This window comes from Typopeltis vanoorti, chromosome 6 (assembly GCF_054136105.1).
Source record: "Typopeltis vanoorti isolate ZY-2024b chromosome 6, IOZ_Tvanoo_1.0, whole genome shotgun sequence".
NCBI lineage: Eukaryota > Metazoa > Arthropoda > Arachnida > Uropygi > Thelyphonidae > Typopeltis > Typopeltis vanoorti.
In genome coordinates this window covers 8,596,686-8,622,632 of record NC_143554.1, presented here as the reverse complement: position 1 = coordinate 8,622,632, position 25,947 = coordinate 8,596,686, and the positions used below count along the sequence as shown (strand labels likewise).

The 25,947-nt window shown below is 35.0% G+C and overlaps 1 protein-coding gene across 3 annotated transcripts in view; it reads left to right on the top strand.

Annotated features, from left to right (window-relative positions):
• mio (GATOR complex protein mio) overlaps positions 1–25,947 on the top strand; it is a 349,531-nt gene that overhangs the window by 76,003 nt on the left and 247,581 nt on the right. For all 3 annotated transcript variants that reach the window (XM_090394033.1, XM_090394032.1, XM_090394034.1), the window contains exons 7-8: positions 3,300–3,358; positions 19,688–19,853. In XM_090394033.1, the coding sequence (XP_090250159.1) occupies positions 3,300–3,358; positions 19,688–19,853 (225 nt within the window). The remainder of the gene's footprint in view (positions 1–3,299; positions 3,359–19,687; positions 19,854–25,947) is intronic.

Genomic DNA, 25,947 nt, shown 5'->3' with positions numbered 1-25,947 from the left:
CCTAATGAGTTCTCCTGGTAAGATTTATGCAAATATACTTGAGATGGCCAAGAAGGATTGTGGAAGGAAAGCTTGGTGAAGACCAAGTTGGATTTAGGCAAAATAGTGGTCGTCGGGATCAGATTTTCACTTTACAACAAATAGTTGAGAAATCGTGGGAATATAACAAAACTCTGTATTTAAGTTTTGTAGATCTTGAAAAGGCATATTGTGCCAAGAGAGAAGCTATTCGATACGCTACAGTTATATGGTATCAATGGGGCATTATATCAAGCAATACTTAGTATTTATTTGAGTTGTAAGTCAGCAGTAAGAATTGAAGGACGTACAGGAAGATGATTTTATGTTAAATCTGGTGTCAGACAAAGATGTACATTATCCCATCTGTTATTCATTATCTATATAGATCACATTATGAAGGAAAAGAGTATTAAACTTGATAAAAAAAAAAATTGGAGATGTTAATCTCAGCTCTTTACTTTATGCAGATGATGTTATACTCCTAATTAAATCTAGGACAAGTCTGCAGGATTCCCTGACCGAATTGAATTACTACTATAATAAATTTGGTATGAAAATCAGCAATAACAAGACAAAGACAATGAAAATAGGCAGAAACATTGAAAATATCAATTGCATTGTGAATGAGAACCTACAGAATAAATAAAACATTTCAGCTACTTAGGAATGATTTTTAGTGAAGATGGTAAGTTAAATATGGAAATAAACAACAGAATCAGCAAAGCTGTATGGTAGGTAGTCAACTGAATAATTTGTGGAGTAAGAGAGAAATTAGTCAAAACACTAAATTAGCTGTATACAAGACAGTGTTCAAATCAATTTTAACTTATGGATATGAGGGCTGGCTCTGAAGTAAAACACTTGACCAGACTAGAGACCGCAGATATGAGAGTCCGAGAAAGATTAGTGGCATGAACAGATGGCATTGATGGCAATATATTAAAAATGAGGATATTAGGAAAGACATCGTTAGCATTCAGAAATGTTATTAGCTGAGCTAATCTTAGGTGGTACAGTGACTTGAATAGAATTGGAAAGGAATGATTAGTGAAACGTGTCCTTTGCAGGCTGTCAGGAAGAAAAAACAGTGGAAGACCAAGATCTAAATGGATTGATATAGTAAAAGTGCCTTAGAAAACAGAAATATAAGATCTGATAATATTGGAGTTATGAGATATAACAGATTAATTCGGAGGAAAATTGGCAATCAGACATTGGTAATGATGCAACTTTTCATGTATTACATTCATAAAAGTACTATATGAATTATATGATGTGTATGCTGATGACTTCAATTTTTCCAATTTGGAAAAGTGAAATTGTCATCATCAGGTGACACAGTATAATATGATGTGTACCTTCAGGCACTGACACTAGTTAAATAAGGCTTAAGCATGTTGATCAAAGCTGTGCTTTAAGTATTAAATATTTCCCCTTGGACTGAAATGGGTAGTGTTGGCATTTTCAGAACTTCAGCCCTTGTTGGGCTGAAGTTCTGAAAATGTGTGCTTACAAAATGTGAGGTAGTTTCATGCAGCCAAATTTGTTGAGGCTTATGAAGTTTCTTACGGCTGATGCAGTTTCTAAGAATTGTCTCTCATATTTGTATTTGCTGTGGTGGAGTAGACTGGCCTTCTCCAAGTGTATCCTCTGACGGTGTCCAAATCATGGTCAGGAAGTCTTGAGTACCATAGTGACGGAACTGGATATAGTCTATGTTTAGCAATTTCGATGTTGGCTGCCCTACCTGTTTGGACATATAGACTATATCTAGTACCACCACTGTGGCACTCAAGACTTACTACATACAGGCCTTATAAGAAATTGGCATCCTTATTTGCTCCACTAAAGACCAGCCACACCCACCTAGATCTGCCAGTTGCTTACCAGTCCCTTGCAGTTGCAAATGTGACTGTATAAACAGCTATATATATTTATAGAAAACCTGCCCATACAGGCAGATACATTCACCAGAAATCCTACCCCCCCCCCCCTTCACAACAGTATGGGGTTATAAAAACACTATTCAACAGGGCAAAATTAATCTGCTCAGATCATGATGCCCTAACCACTGAACTAAACCACATCCTCAACACTTTCTTAGCCAATGGCTACAACTCCCAAAAAATCAAAAAAATACTAAAACCAGTAAACCCCCCCCACTCCCTCCACAATAAAGATTACACTAAATCTGTCACCATCCCCTACATCCGGGGCACCTCTGAGAAAATAACCAATATCCTCAAAAAATATGACCTGACTTTGTGTTATAGACCATATAAAAAGTTGGTGTATACCAGGTCCATTGCAGCTCTAAACTGCCCCACTTTGGCCAAACAGGCAGGACAGCGAATATCAGGATTTCAGAATACAAAGACTACATCCGGTTTCACCAGTACAGCCACTCTGGGTTGGCAGACCATGCCTTAGATACCTGCCATAGAATTCATTGGAAAAATAGTATGAAAGATTATTCATGGAATCATCAGCAGCTCTAAAAAACATTCCAAACCTCAACAAATTTGGGTGCATGAAACTACCCCAAATTTGGGAAGCCTAGATTATGAGAACTTCATCCCAATGGCCAAGACAACCCAATTAGCCTGCTAGGGGGCACCATTAGGACTTTAGGAACAATTTTAGTTTCTTGCCTTCTTCCTCATTTGCTTTTGTTAGTGCCTGCATGCACATACCGTATTTGTATGTTCCTGAAGATGGCAACGTGACGTTGCCAAAATATTGAAGGTATTCATTAAAGTTTGCTTTAATTAATATCCGTTATATGCATTGTTAATTCCTTAAGCTAATTACCAGTTATTAATGAGAGTGATATGCACAGACTAGTTTGGAGTGGATTAAACTTTCACTGTTAGTTTCATCAAATAAGTGAGTTAACAAGTGAACCACATAGTGATTGTCTCACTTGTTAACTGCTTATTTCTCAGTCCCTTCATATTACTCAATTAGTCATTCCCAGTCTGTTCCTTATAAACAGTGTGATAGAGAGTAAGAATAATGTAATTTATGAAGATCATATAGTTTCCTCAGATAATTTGACTCCTAAGAGTGCTGATGATGATAATAAATTATGAGTGCAGTGGAATGAATGTTTCTGTAATTGTTTTACTCAGATATTGTTTACCTAATAAATTATTATTGTACTTGATGTATACAATAGTTATAGAAGTCAGTTAAATTTGATTGGTATGATATCCCATATTATGACGTGTATGTGCCAATGTGTTGATATGAATTTTTTTTTCCCTTCTCATATTTAGTTCCAAAGCATGCCCGCCAGTGTAATGCTGTAGCTTGGAATCCAGCTGAATGCAACTTGGTATACATTCACTTCATTTCAGTGTTATGATTCGAATTAAATATTTTGCTTTTGTTATCTTGCTTAGAGCTAACATTGTTTAATCAGTAATGTCGATGAAGAAAATCCTACTTTTAATTAGTGTTGTATTAATCAGCAAGATGTGTGTGTGTCTCTCTCTCTCTCTCTCTCTCACTGGCTTGTGTTATGTCATGTTGCAAATATTATATGCATACCCCTATTTTTATAGAAATTAAAGACAAACTCAAGCTTACAGGGAAATAATTTTAATCAATGTAAAAGTTTGCCTAAGTATCAATGGTATTCTTGGTATGTTAATAGTGGAACACAAAATAAAGTGCAATGAAATATTTAATTTTAAAAAGCATCACTACAGTGTAAGTAAGATAGCCAGCAAATTTCTAATTAAAAATATATAAATAAAAAATAAAAATAAATATTAACATAAGATAATAATTAGCAATTTACAGAAGGGTTGATACAATATTTTCCCATAAAGGGGATAACTAAAGGTCATCAGATCTGTTAATTCCAGGTAGTGTAAAATAGCTTCACAATGCTCTTTCTGTAACTGTTCTACAAGGAATCCTACTTTAATGTGAATGTTCAGTTTTCTTCCAAAGAACCCTATGTTTAGTCAATATGGCATATTCTGCTAGGCTAGACCACTCTGGTTCATGATACTGGATGTACAATTTATTCTTCAAGATGGATCGCTGTAGATCTACCAGACGTTCGGAAATAAGACAAACCACTGGAGCAAGGGATTTAGTAGACATTTGGAAAGCTGAGTGGGGAAAGCTTGCCTTTCCAGGAGGAAACATTCATGACAGGATACGATAATATCAAGAGGTTTTAGAATTTTAGCAATATGTTCAAAAATTTCTTTAAAATATGGAATTGGAATCAGAGAGTTAACTTCTGGTGATCTAGAGATTGGCAACTTAAATTTGTTAAAATATTCTTCATAAAAGACTCATTAAAACTATTTTTTTTTTAAAAAAGGCAGATTTGATGTAATTCAATTATTGTTTAGAAGGTCTTCAGTGGAACATATATTATGGACACATTGTAATAAGGTTTTAATGGTTCCAACTTTTTGACTGGGATGATGATGATAATAAGTAACATAGATTTATGGATCGATATTTGTTTCTTTTTGAAAAACTGAAAATTGTAGAAAACTATCCAGCTGACAAAAAATCAATATAGTTAAAAAGACTAGTTGATTGTTTTTCTCTTCCTCCAAGGTAAATTGAATTCTAAGTTGAATTCATATTTATTCTATAGAAAGTAGTTTCAAATCTGAAGTACCATTCCATGTTGCAAAAATATCAACATATCTATATCATGCTGCAGGTTTAGGAGAAATGTCATTAAGGAAATGATCTTTGAAAAGCTGTATGTAGTAATTGGCAATCATGGGTGAGAGAGAGAGGACTACCCATCAGCAGACTGTACTTTCAGTCTGCTGATGTAATATGTCTTTGACACTAAAATAACCAGAGTGGATAACAAAGTCAAAAAATGTGATAATGTCTTGTGGAAAATCTTTAAAAGAAAATCTTTAAAGGAATGCTCATGAAAAGATATACTATATCAGGAATAATCATAATATCTGAAGCACATAAATGAAGATTACAAAATTTTCATTTTAAAATCCAAAGAGTTCTTGATATTAGATGCAGATTTTTTGTAAAGGAAGATAGTAATGTAAATAAGTACAAGGAGAGCTGATGCAATCTACTACTGATTTGAATGGAATTCACCAAGCTTTTCTCTTGGAAGATATCTTTTGGATTTAACTTCTGTACAAATCTGAAAATAAACCCCAACTCAACATCACCAGAGTTAAAGATTGTTACTATCAACGTAAGAAGCCTGAATGGCAAAGAAATGGAGCTAGCTGAGGAATTAGATAAGTACCAGATCGACATAATAGGGGTGACTGAAACAAAAAAGACCAAAACTGGTGAGATCTTTCTGAGCAATAAATACAAAATGTTATTATATTCAGGCAATGACAATCAAGGAAAAGAAGGAGTAGCCATAGTATTCAACACAAAATACTAGGCTAAGCTTCTTGAATGGCAGTCAGTCTCAAGTAGAATAATGTGGGCAAATATGAGAATGGAGAACTGGACAATGAGACTTATTTGTGCCTATGGTCCCACAGAAGGTTCTACTAAGGTAGAAATGGAGGAATTTTTTGAGGCTTTAGAAAAAGCAACTGACACAATGAAAAAGGAAAAGCTGGTCCTTGTTGGGGATCTAAATAGCAGAGTAGGAAATGATTGTGAAACATACAAAAATATTTTGGGAAAATTTGGAGAAAAGAGCAAAGCTAATAATAATGGCAAATATCTGTTGGATTTCTGCTCAGGACATGGACTGGTTATTACTAACACCATGTTCCAACATAAAAATGTGCACAAATTCACATGGAGAGAAGAGGCTAGGAATAAGAAAAGTCTCATTAACTATGCTATTGTTGATAGTGATGTTTTCTCCCTGGTGCAGGACACCAGAGTGTACAGAGGATTTGAAATTGGAAGTGATCACTATTTAGTCTTGAGCAGGATAAAATTGAATTTCATATTGAAAAGAATAACATGTAAGAAAGTTTTAAAGCGAATAAAAGTTGAGCAGCTCTCAGATGTGAACTGTTGGCTAAAATAGACAAAGATTATTGAAGAAAAAATGAAAGAGTTTGAGAACAGGAATCAAACCTTGGAGATTCAGTGGCAAACGCTGAAGAAAACATTGATTGATTCTGCCAGAGAGGCATGTGGTGAGGTTATCTGTAAGGATAAAAAAATCAGAACTCCCTGGTGGACACAGGAAGTTAAAGAGGCAGTGAAGGAAAAGAAGAAAGCATACCAAAAGTTCCTGTCAAATAAGTCAGCTTATGCTCTTAGAGAATATAGAGACAAATGCAAGAATGCTAAACACTGTGTAAAACTGTAAATGCTAAACACTGTGTATAAGAGTCTTACAGTGGCTGCACTGCATAGTTCAGAAAGCCTGGACAGAGGGATGAATTCCCGATGATTGGAGTAGAGCTCTCATAGTACCCATATATAAAAAGGGAAATAAAACTGCATGTGAGAATTACAGAGGTATTTCCCTACTGAGTGTTCCTGGCAAGATCTATACAAGTATACTTGAGAAACAGTTGAGAAGAATTGTGGAAGAAAAGCTTGGTGAAGAACAAGCTGGATTCAGGCCAAATAGAGGCTGTCAGGATCAGATCTTCACTTTACGACAAATAGTCGAGAAAGCATGGGAATATAACAAAGATCTGTATTTAGCTTTTGTTGATCTGGAAAACGCATATGACAAGGTGCCAAGAGAGAAGCTATTCAATACGCTGCAGTTATATGGCGTCATTGGGGCATTATATCAAGCAATACTTAGTCTTTATTTGAGTTGTAAGTCAGCAGTTAGAATTGAAGGAAAGACAGGAAGATGGTTTAATGTTAAATCTGGTGTGAGACAAGGATGTACATTATCCCTTCTGTTATTCATTATCTATATGGATCACATTATGAAGGAAAGTGGTATTAAACATGATATCAAAATTGGAGATGTTAATGTCAGCTCTTTGCTTTATGCGGATGATGTTATACTTCTAAATAAATCCGCTACAAGTCTGCAGGATTCTCTGACTAAATTGAATAGCTGTTGTAATAGATATGGTATGAAGGTCAGCAATAAAAAGACAAAGACAATGAAAATAGGCAGAATCATTGAAAATATCAACTGTGTTGTGAATGGAGAACCTGTGGAACAAGTAAAACATTTCAGCTATTTAGGCACGATTTTTACTGAAGATGGTAAATTAAATATAGAAATTGACAACAGAATCAGCAAAGCTGGTATGGTGGGAAGTCAATTGAATAAATTCATATGGAATAAGAGAGAAATTAGTCGGAACACTAAATTAGCTGTATACAAGACAGTGTTCAAACTAGTTTTAACTTATGGATCTGAGAGCTGGGTCAGAAGTAAAACACTTGACCAAAGACTAGAGACCACAGATATGAGAGTCCTGAGAAAGATTATAGGCATGAACAGATGGCATCGATGGCAATATCATATTAAAAACGAGGATATTAAGAAAGAATTTAACATTGTCAGCATCCAGGAATGCGTTAGCAGAGCTAATCTTAGGTGGTATGGTCACTTAAACAGAATGGGCGAGGAAAGATTAGCAAAACAAGTGTTCTCTGCGAGATTGGCAGTAAAACGACCCAGAGGAGGACCAAGATATAGGTGGATTGATACGGTACAAAATGCTTTAGACGATGCAAATATAAGATCTGATAATGTTGGAGTCTTGACAAGTAACAGACTGATTTGAAGGAAAATTGTAGATAGGAAATTAATAATGATGTAATTTTTTTCATGTAGTACTATCATATCCTGTACACCCCTTGAGGGTACATGGCTGGAATTTGATGATGATGATAGTAAAGGAATTTCTGAATGTATTGCTAAAGTTCTAAGATCTTTTACCATTGCAGTGTTCTTTCATCCTGTTGGGAAGATATCTATCTTCCTTTCCTCACCTAAAGGCAAGCTGAGAGAACAAAAAACTTAGCAGTCATTTAAGGCAATCATAAATTTAGTATCATCTAAAATTTAAGAAACTCATGTCTTAGTATTTCAGGGTGATTTATTACCATTTTTGCATTACTGTTTTAAATAACATTCCAGACTACTGAAAGCAGTAATCCAGGAAATTCATGAAACAAAACTGAAAATAAGACCTCAATGTGTGAACTATTTCTTGAGAAATTAAATTACCTCAGACATGTTATAGACAATGCACCTGCTTCCCACATCACGAGAAACTGCAAGGCCTGGATGTAGATAGTGCATGAGAGGTAGTAAAAGACTGTTTGAGAGAGGTAATAGCAGACTGTATACCTAGAGTCAGGAGGATAAATCAAGTGTTAGTTAAAAGGATGAATACACAATCATTAAGCAAGAGCTTGAGAAAAAAAAAAAAATATCTGTGAGGGAATTCAAAGAAAAAGTGAACAGGTAAATGAGCAGCACAAAGCACTGGCCAGAAGGGTGACCAATATGGTAAGAAAGGAAAAATCAGAGTTGAGAGTTAATTAGCAGTAATCTCAAAGAGAGTTATGAAACAATTGAATTACTAAGTGAACACTTATTGCTTGGAGCAATCTACTAAAGCCTTGTAATTCCACATATACACCCTCTTAATTGTGGAAATAAAAACTTCCACACATTTAGTCACCTTCCAGGTCAAAACTACGATCACACTCACCTGGTGGCATTGTGATAATCTTGGTTATAAATAAATTCTCTGATACAATTTACTAGATCTAGAATGCTCTAATCCCTAGTATATCCCATCACATGCTGCCTCAGATAATCATTCCTTAATAACTATAAATTCTATTTACTTCTTCACCCAGGACTTGAAATATAAAGTAAACATCATGGAGAATAAAAAGGCAATCTTATTGTAAAGAAAAAGCATGTGAAAGTTTCATAGTTGAGTAGCTTTCACAGGTAAACTGTATTCATATTATTAGAGAAAATTTAGCCAACCAAATTGTATTCTTATTGGCTTAAACCAGAATATAAAATGATGGTACAACATGACAGAATTTCATGCTGGCTGGGGCATCGTCCAGTTAAACAAGGCCCCCCTTGTTGTTTTCACCAAGAAACCAGGGCGAACAGCAAAAATTCAGCTACTGGAACAAATCCTAAAACATGCCCAAATTCAACATCACCAGAGTTCAAGATTGGTGCTATCAACATAAGAAGCCTGAATGGCAAAGAAATGGAGCTAGCTGGAGAATTGGATAAGTACCAGATCGACATAATACTGGTGATTGGAACAAAAAAGGCAAAAACTGATGAGATCTTTCTGAGCAATAAATACAAAATGTTATATTCAGACAATGACAATCAGAGAAAAGAAGGTGTAGCTATAGTATTGAGCACAAAATACGGGGATAATCTTGAATGGCAAACAATATTAAGTAGAGTGATGTGGGCAAATATCAGAATGGGGAATTTGACAATGAGACTTATTTCTGCCTATGGTCCGAAAGAAGGTTCTACTAAGGTAGAAGTGGAGAGTATGAAATGAATGTCAGACATACAAAAATATATTGGGAAAATTTGGAGAAAAGAGCTAAGCTAATAATAATCAAATACCTGTTGGATTTCTGCTCAGGACATGGACTGGTTATTACTAACACAATGTTCCAACATAAAAATGTGCACAAAGTCACATGAGAGAACAGGCGAGGAATAAGAAAAGTCTCATTGACTATGTTATTGTTGATAGTGATGTTTTCTCACTGGTGCAGGACACTAGAGTGTACAGAGGATTTGAAATTGGAAATGATCACCATTTAGTCTTGAGTAGGATAAAATTTAATTTCGTATTGAAAAGAACATTTAAGAAAATTTTAAAGTGAATACAAGTTGAGCAGCTCTCAGATATGAACTGTAGACTAAAATACAGAAACATTATTGAAAAAATTGAAAGAGTGAGAACAGGAACCAAACCTTGGAGATTCAGTGGCAAGCCTTGAAGAAAGCCCTGATTGATTCAGCTAGAGAAGCATGTGGTGAAGTTGTCTGTAAGGATAAAAAAATCAGAACTCCCTGGTGGACACAGGAAGTTAAAGAGGCAGTGAAGGAAAAGAAGAAATCATATCAAAAGTTCGTAGCTAATAACTCAGCTTTTGGTCTTAGAGCATACAAAGACAAATGCAAGAATGCTAAACACTCTGTAAAACTAGGTAAACAAAACTCATGGGAAGACTTTGGTAAGACCATAGAAAATAAATATCAAGAAGGTGACAAGGTATTCTGAAGGTTGTAGAAGAAGCTGAAATGGAGGAAAGAGTGCTTTAAAAGGAATTTGAGATGATAAAGGTGATGACATATAAACTGGAGAAAAAGATATCCTTGATGTCTGGAGTAATTACTTCGAAAAATTGCTAAATGAGACATCAGAGATGGCACAGTGGTAAAAAAACTGACCAGGCATGTAATCAGGAATACGTATCCATACTTGAAGTAAAAAAAGGCCATGAAAAGCCTGAAATGACTGGCATCTGTAGTAGATCTCAGATGGTATGGTCACTTAAATAGAATGAGAGAGGAAACATTAACAAAACAGGTGTTCTCTGTCAGGTTGACTGGAAAAAGACCAAGAGTGAGACCAAGATATTGGTGGATTGATACAGTAAAAAGTGCCTTAGAAGATAGAAATATAAGATCTGATATTGTTGGAGTCTTGACAGGTAATAGATTGATTTGGAGGAAAATTGTAGATAGGAAGTTAGTATGATGGAAGTTTTTTTTTTATGTAGTACTATCATATCCTGTACACTCCTTGAGGATACTTGTCAGGAATTTTGATGATGAAAAATGAGTTTGAAAACAAGAACCAAACCTTGGAGAGATTGAGAAATTCTGAAGAAATTCTTGATAGATTTAACAAGAGATGAATGTAGTGAAGATTTTTTTCGAGGACTTCTGGAAAAGTTCAAACTTTGTGCAGGACACAGGATCCAACATGTTAATGATGTAGTTCTGAGAAAAGAAGAAATCATCATCATCATCATTATTATTATTATTCCTGACACCTCCAAGGAGTCCGAATACTGATCGTGGGAGGACACCTACAACTGTCTTAACCACTACACCAAATCTCTACTACCAATCAACGCCATCTACCACCCACCTTCACCACAACTGGTATTCTATGTCTGTAAATTGCGTGTGTTTTGTATGGCTGATTTGCCTGTATGCGGGATGAAAAACCTGAGTTTCCGGGAGAAAAAACCCTGCTACCTCCATCTGAGATCGGCTAACTCACCTTCGATTGAGAATCGTCCAGATAAAGATTCCTCCCGTCGCAACGAGAATCGAACTTAGGCCTATTCCAATCGAAGGGTGCAATGTACCGTCATTCTTCCAATTGCGCTACGGAGGTAATTATGTCAGAAGTTACTGACAAGTAAATCAGCAGATTGCCTCAAAGAGTACTGAAAGAAATGCAATAGAGCTAAGCTGTGTATAAAAGTAAAAAACAGTCATGGAAACTTTCGTAACATGATAGAATATAAATATCACGAAAGATAGCAAAATGTTCTGGAATTATTGGGGGGGGGTGGCAATAGTTGAAAGAATACTGTAAAAGAATCAGATTTTATATTTGGTCATAAAAACCAAATATAAAATATTCTAGATGTGTGACGGAATTACTTTGAAAGAACATATTAAATAAGAAAAGCAGTGATAACAGTGGCAACAAATATGTTCATGAGAAATGCACTTGGAATATGTCAATATTTAAAGTTAAAAGAAAAAAAGCCACCGGAAGTGTTGAAAGGCAACTGGAGTAGTGATATTCAACCAGAAAATTTAAAATATGGAGGCATTAAAATTTTCAAGTCGTGATTACACTAACTTCTGTAATAAATGTGGAAAATTAGCAATAAAAAGACAACAAAAATAGGCAGAAACATTGAAAACTACATCCTGACTGAAGAAGCTATAGAACAAGTAAAACATTTCAGCTGTTTAGTCATATTTTTAGTGGTGATGATAATGATGAATTAAATAAGGAAATAGCCAACAGAATTAGCAAAACTGGTATGGTAGGAAGTCAACTGAATAAATTTATATCGAATAAGAGAGAGAAAGTAGTCCACACACAAATTAGCTATATACGAGACTGCAAACTAATTTTAACTTTTGCATCTGACATCTGATTTGGAAATAAAATACTTCATCAAAGACTGTAGATCACAGATTTGAGCATTAAAAGATTAGGGAGTGAACAGATAACATCAGTGGCAATATCATATTGAAAACAAGGATATCAGGAGAGAACTTGACATTGTTAGCATTCAGTAATGTAATAGCAGATTTAATTTCAGGTGTTATGGTCATGGGAAAGGAACAGTTTGCAAAACAAGTGGTTTTTGTTGGCATAATAGCAGGAAAACCAAGGTCTAGACAGATTGATACAGTAAGATATGCCTTAGAAGACAGAATTGTAAGATCTGATAATATTGCATTCTTGATAGATAGCAGATTAATTTGGAGGAAAATTGTTGCTAGGAAGTTAGTAATCTTACTTTTTGATATTAATATCTTGTACACCCCTGGAGGATGCCTATCAGCAATTTGATGATGATGATTATAATCCGCATGTTAAGATTTAAGTTCTGGTAGAAACTCATGTTAGAGACTTAACTGATTAAAACAGCACTGAAGAAGGATTAAAGATAATATTTCATTCTTCCAGTATTTCGTCATAGTCACTGAGATATCATCAGAGAGTACAATATGAGACATAACACATACAAAGGCAGTACAAAACTAAGTGAAATGCATGGACAAAAAACTAATCTTAATTGTTGGTTGCCGATGTAAACTGGGATCTCAAAGTATTAGTGTTTCCCATATTTAGGAAGTTTAATGCAACCATTTATTTAAATTTGGCTGATTTCTGAGAGCTACTGTGATGGAACGTGGTCTTTTTTCATTTGATTCTGTGAACTGTATCCAAAACATGGTCTTGCAAGGCTTGATTGACCTTAATCATGAGACTGCAGTTGTATTTTTTGTGTTCTTCTGTGCAGATGTTGGCTGATCTGCCTGTCTGTCCACAGTAGGCCATCTTGCAGGAACTGGATATTTTATATAATCTAGTCACTGAGAGAGAAAGAGAGAAGAAGGAGCTGATCTTTAGTGGAACAGATAAGGGTAGCAGGTTTTTGGTGGGGCAATGCAATCCATGCAGAGATTTTATTTCTATTTGTTCTGAAATGCCTCGAACATAAGAGATAATGATAGCATTAGAAAAATTAAAATCTTTCTGAAGAGAAGGTTGCATGTATAGACCTCATAAATAGAAAACAGGTTATTTTTCATAAATGCAATATAACTTTTGACACTTGTTTGAGTTTTACAAAAGTACTGCTACTGTAAAATCTGTTGGTGAAATATAGAAAAGAATTTTCACCTACATCGATTTTACATGGGTCATAAAATACATATAATTAGTAGTGTATATAGCATACTTTAATGTAATAAATTTTGTAATATATTGTGAGAATAACTGAATGTAGAACCACAAGCATTTGTAACTAAAAGGATCAGACAGGATGATGCTAGTAAACTGAAGGTCAATAATAGTCTCAGAGGTCACTGAATTATAGTTTTGCCGCCAAAACCTAACATAAGCGTGGGTGATGTCAGGGCGCTTACAGAAAATCTGGGAAGTTTGGAAGGTAAACCAAGGGACATCCAATGATATAAAAGGCAGAGATTGAGTGGGGGGACGAGAAGTCTCTCTCTTTTTTGGTTCCTGTGGAAAGCATTTCAAGGAGGAGGAGAGTCGGAGCCCATGAGAAAGTCGTCCTGGAGAGCATGGGGGAGTTTGCTGGCAGGAGAGACCATATTTCAAGATATCCTTCTGATATATTCTTCAGCGAATGTACCAATCCACGTGCATGCTGATTTGTCACAGCCAAAGCAGTTCCTAACATTGCTGAAAAAATACGTTACCTTTTCAAAGGAAGGATTTTGTAAGAAGACAACCATCGGATAGTGCCCGATCACAGCTGTCTTGCAAGAATGAGAAAGGAACTAACGGAATTACTCCTTTAGGACCCAGGACCAGATATTGTGAGCTAGTAAGTAAATTGCTCTATGTTAATGTCCAAGATTGTGTGTGTAAATGATCAATGTTAGTTCTGTTTAATTAATGGAATAATGTGGTGAAGAGGTCAGAAAGCCAAACGTCACTCTGAATGTGCATAAAAGAATATTGTTAACTTGAAAATCGCTTGTGTTACCTAATGCTTAGAATGTGTTATATATAATTTTTACCTTATATTAATAGGATTGAGAGTAAGGATATGTATGCTAAAATCCATCCATGTGTCAAATAAGTTGAATGTAAAAATAATTCTTTGTCTAGTGCTTTAAGTGAGTTTTCTTACTGAATATGTAGAGAATCAGGCACGTGACATGTCCCGTTACTTTTGTATATTAATTGTCTTAGTTAAAATAAACATGTTTTGGTTTTGTTAATAGCTTGCCTGATCTTTGTTAGAAAGTGCACTGTCTCACAAAAACTAGTCGAACCTGTGTGACCAAAGTGAAGTAACCTCCATGACGAGTAATTTGGAGTTGCTTGAGATAAAATGATTTAAGGGTTATTATACATGCTTAGCTAAATTATTCTCTTGTATATAAAGGAAAGATAGAAAAATCTTTTACACAATCCTTAAGTTGTTAGCAAAAATACATTTTTAAGAATTAATACACTTGAATTATAGCAATCTAGACTGAGGATTTTGCTCCAAACAAAGGTTTTTCTTAGTCTACAGTACTAGCACATGTGAGAGTATACTTCACGACATTGATGGGGGGGGGTAAGCTAAGAGAATTACGAGCATACTAAAGTCAAATAGTAGTATTAAATTGAGTTTGAGATTAGAGCATATAGGCATTTTACACAAGCTCAAGCAGTCACGAAAAAAAAAAAAAAAAGTAAGAGGTGTAATACATTAAAGATAAAAGTAACGTCATGTTAGTGACACTACTTCACACTTTTTTTTGAATAATCATGCATCAAGATTCATGTTATTAAAACTAGAAATGATGAGCACAAATGGAAAATCCAACTCTGAACAATTTCAAACTATATATGTAAATTATAAAAATTTCCAGCATGTTGCTCCTTTTTTGAAAGGCTCAAGTTTGCTTGATGAATGATGACTTTTATTTATGTATATATATAAAAGTAAAAAAGAAGAGTAAGAAAACAAAGATTGTGAGTCTGCTGCCACTGTATGATAGGTAGGACTGAATTGATTGCTAATGAATCAATGAGAAAATTGTGCAGGAGGAATGGTGTATGGATTTATAGATGTATAGGGTGAATTTGATGGTCAGAAGGACATATCTATGCCTGATGGACTGTATTTGAATGGTTTTGGATTTAGATACATGTCAATGAGGATGTTGTTTAATGAGTGGTTAGAAGTAAAAAATGAGGGAAACAGAAATCTGAACAGGGGTTATTTAGTCAAGTTTGGGTTCATCCAACCTTGGGACCAATGAGTATGTGTTCACAGAAATGATTATACAATGCTTAACGCAGTTTAATAGGTTTCTAATCTGAATGGGTTAGTAATAACATTATTCAAGGCTAATTGTGCCTGAGGGGATGTTGAAATTCATGTACATGAATGCCAGAAATTTTTAGCATTGGTCAGCTCAACTTAGCCAAAACTTATTGGCATTAGCATGATCTGGTTAACAAAGAACTTAGTTACAGGGATAGACTATAAAGGGTATTGTATTTTCTGGAAGGATAGAGGAAATAAGACAGGAGGAAAGTTATAGCTGATGATAGCTGAAGAACTTCAACCAAGAAAAATTGAAGTTCAGGAGGATTTTAGTCTTAGAGAGATGGTTTATTTGAGGCTATCTAGTGCAAAATAGAGGCCAATAGGACAAAATTTATTGGTTGCTGCTGTTGCTATAGACAGAGGTCCACAGAATGATGTGGATGCCATCATCAAATTAACATAGAGTGCATGTCATGCAATAAGTATGGGAGACTTCATCTATCTGGACATAATTCCATCTTGCCATGCACTCTTTCCCTATTAGATGGGGAAACGGTGCATTGGAAGTTATACAGTTACTAATGGATAACTACCTGAAACAGCATATCATGGAGGAGGACCAAGGATTTGAGAGTGATGGATTTGGTGTTAGCATTAAAAGATTAAAATGTTAACCTTACAGTTAGTAGCAAATGGAAGGGAGGAGACAGGGTAACCCAAGCATCAAAAGCTAGATAGCTAGATCACTAAATAATTGAGTAGAGATCTCTCTCTCCTCAGTTATACATAATGCTATAAAGAAGCAGATCCAACCAAAGCTTCTGGCCCAGTGTCTGATTATTGCCTTAAGTGAGTTAGTATGTACCTTTTGAGAATACAGAGAAAAATTTTAGAAAAGTGATGTGTTTAAAAGTAGCTGAACAATAATTATTCAAGATTTTGGGAAGAATAGAAGGAATATATCATAACATAGCCAAATGCTCTGAAGACTATTTGAAAATACTTAAATGGAGGAAACAGTACTGTAAAGACCATCATATAATAAATATGGCATAAAAATCAAAGATACAGATATTCTGGATTATTAAAAATTAGCTGAGATAAGCATTGAAAGAATGGTGGTGCTGGAGAGAAATACAATCTGGAGTACATATCAGTACTTGAGGTAAGGAAAGAACATCTGAAAAGATGTGGAGAGCAGATGAAATTCATCAAGAAATGTGGAGGTTTAAAAGTTTTAGCCGTTACATAGCATAATTTCAGATGCATTTGGAGCAGAGTCTCAAATACGTTTATTAAAAATAAAAGATTATATATATATATATATATATATATATATATATATATATATATATATATATATATATATATATATATATATATATATATATATATATATATATCAGAGGTGGTCAAGCTCTTCGGTAATAAGAGCTGCATATAATACATTTTTGAATGTTCAAAAGCTGCAGAAAATATTTTAAAATTGTATTTATAAATAATAAAAAATACAACTATATAGTAGTCCTACTCACCAAAGAAGAATATATTTAATCTCTACTCATTGATGGCTTTGATTGATTCTTCATTTAAGCAGTTAATAGGTAAAAATCTGGCTGTTAGGATGTCAAAGCTGTTTTAAGGAACTCGGTGAGGTGGCTGTTAGTGAGGATAGCATGATGTTTTGATTAGACAAATTTCGTTACAGAGAAGAGAGATTCACAGCAGTAAGTTGTCCCAAAAACAAGAGAGTAATCAGAAGCCAGTTTTTTGGAGATTAGGATACTTTGCTTCTGGGATTTGTTTCCAAAAGTCAGTTACAAAAGAGCTTTTATGTACTAGCTTCAAACCCACATCTTCCTGCAGCTCAGTAAGCTCTGTCTCTATTGAAGCAACATCCGCAGTAAAAGGTGCATCAACAGGACATCCATCATTGATGATATCAATCACAAAAGGATTCGCAAGAAATTCAAAACATGGCTTTAACTTTTTTAGTTTCTCAAACCTATTCTCAAAATCATTATAAAGTGTTTCTGAGTTTATTCAGTTTACTGAAACAATCCTTTGTTTCAGTTGTTCATATTTCCATTTTATACTCTTCTGTTGCTCAGTCATTTTAAGCAAGAGCTTATAATTTTCATTAAAATCAATCTTAATTATTTATTAATCAGAAGAGTACTTATCTACACTAAAATTCAATGGTTATGTTCTGCTACCACCACCACAAGCGTGCAAATTGTGTGTACTGCATGAAGAGTGATGACGCAGAGTCCAGGCAACAGAGGCGGTGGGTAATGCAGCGATCATAGTAGTCACTTTTGGAACTAATTTTGGCAGGAGTGACACAGGCCATAAAATGTCGAAACGCTTTTTACCAACCAAATACGATAATAAAATCCACATTATCAACCCTTTTGGCCGGTACCATTTAAAAGCTAAAAATGTAAAGTTTCAAAATATATGTTTTTTACTTATCTTTAAAGCATATATGAAATAAAATATTCTAATATTGGTACATACTATACTACTATAGATTATTAATATAAAAGTTTACAAAAAATGGCAATATTGTCTCTGGAGCCGCACAGAGTAGCTTTGGGATCCGTAGTTTGCCCACCCCTGGTGTGTGTGTGTGTGTGTGTGTGTGTGTGTTAAAGATACCAAGCTATTTTAAACTTTTAAACCTGGTTTTACTCCATTTCCCAAGTAAGCAAACAGACAAGTAAGTCAAGTTTGTGCCTGCAAGTATTGCAAGTCTGGGTGACCCCACACGTAGATTTTAGTAATACAGAGCTTATAAGTATTTTACCAGAACAAGTTACCATAAGGTGTTTTAACCTTATTAAATAAAAATCTCAGGATGAGAGATAGGTATCTTTAACATTTATTATACTCAAGGTAAAATACTTTCTACATTTATCTCTCATCCTGAGATTTTTATTTAATAAGGTTAAAACACCTTATGGTAACTTGTTCTGGTAAAATACTTAAGCTCTGTATTACTAAAATCTTGATATTTCTAGCCTGGCTCCCTCTGATGAGACCTCAATAAAGGTCGAAACCGGTCTGGGTACAGGAGATGTGCTTTGCATTAAGGGTAAATATTAAGAATAGTGATCAGAGCTTATTCCACCTTTACCACGAGTTGCCTTGACTTGCACTACATGCGGGGTCACTTAGACTTGCAATACTTGCAGGTGCAAACTTGATTTACTCGTCTGTTTGCTTACTTGGGAAATGAAGTAAAACCAGGTTTGAAATAGCTTGGTATCTTTAACATTTATAGGTAAATTATAGGTAAATGGTATACCCAAGGTAAAATACTTTCTATATATATATATATACACAATTGAATATAACAATTGGAGGAATCTCCTTACTGAGTGTTCCATTCAAGCTTTATGCAAGTATAAGAAAATTGTTGAAGAAAAACAAAAAAACAACATGCTGAGTTCTTGCTGAATAGGGATTGTCTGTGTCAGATTTTTACTTTAGAAATCACAAGAATAGTTGATTCTTTGTGCTTTAGTTTCAGTTGGCTTTTTGGTTGTTCAGCTGCATGAGACTGGTGAAAGAAAAATGATAGACTTTGGCTACATGATGATATAAAAGAGCTGTGGCCTTTTTTCTATCTCTGATACTACCCATCTGTCTTTTCTTCTAATACTATCAGGCTCTCTTGCACCTCTATATTAATTACTCTAGCCCCCATGATTAACATCCTTTTACTTTTTCACTTCAAAAGTCAAAACTGGTCTGGGTAGCACACCTTCCCATAACACACAGCATTATACACACCTGAAAGGATGTGTGCATTGTATCATGGAATATAAGGCAATTAATTCATAAATCATTAGCTTTAATGTGCAAGTAGCCTAGTTGTGAAGTTGTGAGTACTTCATCTGTAAGCTTTGTTTGCTTGCACTTGGGTAAAGGAATAACAAGAATATAACTTCTTAGCATCTTTAATGTAATGCCCATGTGCTGTTTCTGACATCACTATACTTTTTGAAACATGTAATGAATTCAATTCAAGCTGTTGCTGTCAGTCTAGAAATCTCTGGGTCTTTTTGACCTTCAAATTTAAAATTAGATATACGATTAAAACATGAAATTCACTGTTATGTAATCTACATTTCAGTTATTACCTTTATTACATTTTGATTTGTAGCTTGCTGCTGGACTGGAAAAGAACAGAGCAGAACATGGTATCTTAATATGGGATGTAATGAAACCTTCATATTCAAGTAGCTCAAATGAACGGCAGCTTTCTGCTGGACACTTCCTACCTGACTCTTCTGTGATAAGCCATAGTTTGAAGCCTCTAATAGAACTGGGTATGTAGAATTCCATGTGGAGTATGTGATTTTAATGATTAAGGTCTTTTAGAAATGTTTCATTATGTAGCACTTATTGAAATTTATTTTTACTGAATGAAAAGTCATGTTTAATTGAACATCACAACTGTAATATCCTTATATCTGGACTATCTACATCCTACAACAGAGAAAAAATACAAAAAGAAAATAAAAAAGTGGTAACAATATTAACAAAAATCCCACTACTGAAATGTTACTACTTGTGATAAAATTAAAACACACGTCCCTGAAATTGATAAGATCACCATTATTGATTTCCAAGAATTTAATTTTGCTATAAGAACTGATCAGTAAATGGTAAATATACAAAGACTTTATCTAATCTTGCTTTCATGGCAATTAAATAGGATACATTACTCCTTATTACTCTCAAACCAACCAACTTCCACATATATTTATCTCATGAGCTATGTGGCTAACTCATACTGAGTTTTTACTTTCTGCTATCTGAGTATTTCTTTTAAGCAGCTGGCACATTCACCCTGCTTGCTTTCATGTATATTTTTCTTGTATTTAGGTTTGTCATAATTATTTTATTTATTAATTATATTTTGATTCTTTGTTTATTAATTTGCTTAATTTATTTGTTTCAATCATGCCATTTCATACCCCTCCATATGGGACGTGTTCATGGTGACAGGCCTTCCGGTGATGGTACTGGTCCTTTTCATTCTTCCTCTTTTTCTTACTTATAATATTCTTCATTCTACTTCTCCTGAGTCTTTTTTACTATCCTATCTTCCAGATTGCCATCACTGGGATCTCAATGCCTTGCTGCTGTTTTGCCATGTGGTGCAATCCATGGATATCCAAAAAAAGGGGGGGGGGGATCCTAGTAGTCTTTCATTATCCTGCTTTGGCAAGATGGACAGTCTGGTATGGCCTGGCCAGGATCATTTGGCTAGTGGGCATGACTGCAAAGTTCAACAGTAAATCTCCTGGTCCATGGTTTTGAGGAGAGTCCAAAGCTTCTTGTAGTGTTGATATAGTATCTTGGGTAATTGTGGCATTCCACTTTTGAGCACATTCGCTTGCAAGATAGTGAGCATCCATATAAGGCATTCTGGCACTGAACAAAAAATCTCTTGAATACTTCATCCTCAGATTTTCATTGGCCCTCACAAGGCCCTGACCAAGTACAGATTCTGAAGAAACACCATTTGACAACAGGAATAAAAAAAAAAAAGACATCTGACATGAACATAAATGTACCAATGTTTCTCATCAGCCATGCAGTAGGTGAAAAGCCAATAAGGAAATTCCCACCCTTCTTTATTCAAAAAGGGTTTAAGACAGAATCTGGCAGAATCTCCCAAGAAAGTTAAAAAAAAAAAAAAAAAATTACATTCCAATAATATTCTTGTCAAAACATCATGCTAAGAACACTGAAAAAAAAACAAAAAACTGCTGAGATCAAAATTAGTGGGTGGAATAATAATTACAGTAGCACTTCATAAAACACTATACTGGGGGTGTGATATCAGAATGGGATCTCCTTGATGTTCCAGATGTGGAAATATGTTCAGAGCTTAAAGAACAAGGAGCTAATGTTACAAGATGCATCTTGATATATAAGAATAGTCATCTGGTTTATTGGTAAAAGCAGGATATCTCAACTGTCCTGTTAAGCTCTACATCGCCAATTCACTGAGATGCTGTAAATGTCAGAAATATGGACATATCCAAGCTGCCTCTCATGGCTCTACCACCTGTGCCTGATGTAATAGTAAAAATCATGATAAGTCTTGCTCTGTGAAGAAACCTAAATGTGTCAACTGTCAGAACATCCTGCTTACTCCTAAGCATGCCAAAGGTGGAAGGATTTAAAAAAGAAAAAGATGAAAACAAAACGAAGTATATTAGGATGCAAAGAGGAAACTAGCCAACACATACACACACCTGTCTCAAAATCCTCTTATACTGAGAAGGTGGCTATTAAGAAAATATCAAAAGTGACTCAAATACTAATATTCCACTATCTGATAATTTCAGCATACATGAACACGAGTGTTTCAGTGTTTCTTTATAAAGTGCATCAGTCACCTGAAGTGTTACAATCTCATCCTAAAATGAATCTGTTCAGTGAGCCTCACTCATCAAGAAAATTATGGCAAAGGCATCACTAAAAGATAAACCACCAGACACTCCCTGAAAAAAATTGGATACTTCTGTATCCACTAAAAGTAAACTAAACTCAGCAACTGATCCTGACACATCAGATGACATATGAAGCGTTTTTTCAGAGAAAAAAATGTGAGTAAATGTTGTTGCATTTACTCACATGACAATTCTAGCGCTGCGAATTAGCTGGTGCACAGGTTTCATGGATCCACTTCATTTATGATGTTGCTTGCTGCATCTCTGTTTTTCTCTGCAAATTATAGACTGTCATTAATTATTATTTTTTTTATTGTTTAATAATGGCAGATAAAAATCCGAATAAGGGGTATTGGTTCATACCAGCAAAAAGAAGAAAAACCTATTATATACTAAAATTGTATGTATGTATTTTTGTGGCTGGTGGGATAGCATACGCCACAAACCAAGGAGATGATTATGAGCAAGGTGGTTTCCCCGTGCTGTAAGTATATTTATGATTGTAGCTGTGTGTGTGTGTGTGTGTTCATGGGACCAGTTTGCAGGTTTTGAGGGGTGAAAAACCCAAGTTACTGGGAGAAAAAAACCGTCTATCTCTGTATGAAACCGGTTAACTCACTAAGATTAAAGTTATTAAATTTAGTGACAAGACATATTTTAGTAGAGAAATATACAGAGAAAAGAAAAGACAAACTACCATTCAACAGTTCTAACTTTTTGTTTGTAAAAATCATTCTAAATTTTTAATTTTGCCTAATTAATTTAAATAAATGCTTCATTTACATAAATAAATGCTGTATTTACATAAATATGGTATGCGAGTTATGCACGTATACTGGTTTCCATAAATTCAAGAACAAAGAGAGAATTGATTAAAAAAAAAAAAACTATAAATTTGATGTGAAAAGCAATGTATGAACTGTGAAAGAAACACCCACAAAAATTACAAATAAATAGTTTAATTCAGTAACAAATGAGTACATAAAGACAATGGTCAAAAACAAGAGGTCAAAATGAGATTGTCAAAGTGCCTCAGTAAGGAATGTTGTCACTCTCTCATAGCAGTACAGCATTCACAACAGTGTTTCATACTCTTTATAATGGTATCCAGGAGTTCATTTGGTAATAACAATCATTGCTTCTGCAAAGCTTGCCTAAGTCCCTCAAGATTTTTGTTGAGTGTAGTGGTTGGGAATTGAGAGCAGCAACAGGTCTACCTAGATAATTCCAGATATGGTGTAGGATTAAGTCAGGAGATCTGGATAGCCCAAATCCATCCATACAATAGTCTCTTCTTGAAAATATTGGTCAGTGAGCTTTGCTCATTGAGGATGAGCATTATTATATTGTAAGGTAAATGTTTCACCTAATGCATTCACATATGGATGAACATAGGGATCCAGGATCTTGTCTTTATAAGTAGCAGTATTCATGGTTCTGCTAAGAAGCACATGCAGGTCAGTGCATCCACCCAATGAAATGTCCCCAAACCATCACACTATCTCCACCATAAGTGTCCCTTTCATACATATTAGAGGGATGATAATGTGTCTGGTTCTTTCTCCAGATCAGACCGCACGTGGTATCGCTTTAGAGCAAATTGGAACTTGTCCATTAACAATACTGAGCCCCCATTGATCTTGAGTCCAGTTGACATGGAGCCTTGCCCATTTCAAGCATTCCCTCCTGTGTCTTGGGGATAGAGGCATGCAGACTACCAATTACCTAGTATACAGATAACCTTCGTGAAGACCAGTGGAAGCAGATACCAGTATTCCTGGCCTGTGGGAGGTCAAATAGTAGCTGATTTAGAATACTCCTGTTTTGGCAAGCAGATAATCAGAGGTATCAATCACTCACTGTAGTTGTAGCCCATCGTAGCCCTCCTTCACTGTATCTCTGGGATGCTCTTTGTGACTGTTAGAATTAGTTCCACAGTCTGAACCATGGAGTGACTTGCATACAACCATCTGGCTACCTCCACCTGACTTTGGCCAGGCCTTCAGTCTTACAGTGACTCACTACCTGAATTCGACAGTTAATGTCTTGCAGCCATATCCAAGAATTTTGCTATCACATAATGTCTTGTTCTCACTCCAGACATGAAATTGAAAACCACTCCAAAGCATCCACTTGTATGCTGTAGCTCATTTGCACATACCACTGACAGTACCACTCATTTGTATATGATAACCAGACTCAACATCATGTTTTACATAACATATCTGCCTTCCATATGTTTTTATCTTTTCCTTCCGAATTATCACGATTTTTCTCTGTATTCCAGTTTTCCTTAATTTATGGAAAACTGTGTATATGACTGCCTTGGCCAGAGTACATTTAAAAGATAAGATTTGATGTGGTATCAAAATGGTTTTTAATACCACATTAAAAAAATGGTATTAAACCATTACATGCACCAAGTGTGTGTGTGTGGGGGGGGGACAGTGATTTACTATGACAGTGGTCTGGAAACTAATGTATCATATGACCAAAGTATGCCTGTACTTCCCAAAATCAATTGACAAATAAAGGTAAGCTCTCAACCTCTCAGAAATTTGATTAAGTCTACAAACCAAAAGAATAGGAAATTCTTACAGTGGAACTGCTGTATATTTATTAAAATATCAAGATTCTGTTGAAGAAACACAAACCAGTCTGTTTCTCTCTTCAGGAAACATATTTAAAACCCAATGAGAACCCCACCTTTAAGGTATGTGGAACCAAATACAGATGGTCCTGCTCATGGTACGGTTCTGTTGTAATTGACAACCATATTCCTTTCAAATGCCTAGTATAATACTTCTCTGGAAGCAGTAGCCATTGGGATTTCTGTGGGATTTCTTATTATAATATGTCCAATTTATTTACCACCTTTGTCTGAGTTAAACGAAATTGACCTTGATAACTGCCTCAGCATATACTACTTATGGATGAGGCCATATCATTGGTATAGCCTCGTCCATTCATGTGTTGCCACCATTCCATAGAGCATTGTGTTCGTTAAAGTCTCCCATAAGTAGTATATGCTGAGGCAGTTATCAAGGTCAGTCTCATTTAACTCAGATAAAGGCGGTAAATAAATTGAACATATTGAAATAAAAAAAATCCCTTAAGAAATTAAGGTGAGGTTTTTGTAAATGTATGGGGTTTATTTTGTAGATACCCTACCACATCAAATCATATCTTTTAAATATGCTCTGGCCAAGTCTCGTTACAGTAGACATCATTGAGTCGAAAACAATCTTGGATCCAAAACAAAAGTAAAAGAAAATTGTATGGAATAAAATTTGGAAAATGAAGGGCAGGTATAAAATACACCATTTGTCTACCTTGGGATGCAATTCATGTTACTGAACCCAAAGCCATTGCAGACACTTTAGTGAGAAGTTTTGCCAGAATCTCAGCAATATTCACTTGAATTTTTTATAATGAAAGAATGACAAGAAAAACCGTAGCTAAATTTTTCCATAAACGTACTATACAATCAGTCCACTCATTAAGGAGTAACTAAAAGGAGCTCTTTTACTCTCTCATGCCAGTGCAGGACCTGATGTATTTTTTATGTCAGAAGATGCTTTGCCATTATGAGATGGCAAAGCATCTTCTGACGTAAAAAAATACTGAGATATATCGGTTTTATCTTTATGAAAATATTTCATAAAACAAGGTTTAAGTGGTTTACCCATGTAGATTTTTACAGGTAGTGCATTCCCAAATGTGTAAGAAAAAAACTTGTTCTCACATGGAATTAACTAATTGTGCAATTATCTGTTCTATTCTAGTTCAAGAAAATGTAACTCCAGTTCACTTGAGGGACATAAACACTGCATAATATTACTGTTCTTGACTTGCCTGTTAACAGACCTTAATATAAAGGTCTTGCCAAAAGAAGCAAGCAGTTCCCCCCCCTGCACACACACAAAGATAAATGCCCATTAAATATTTTTAGTTT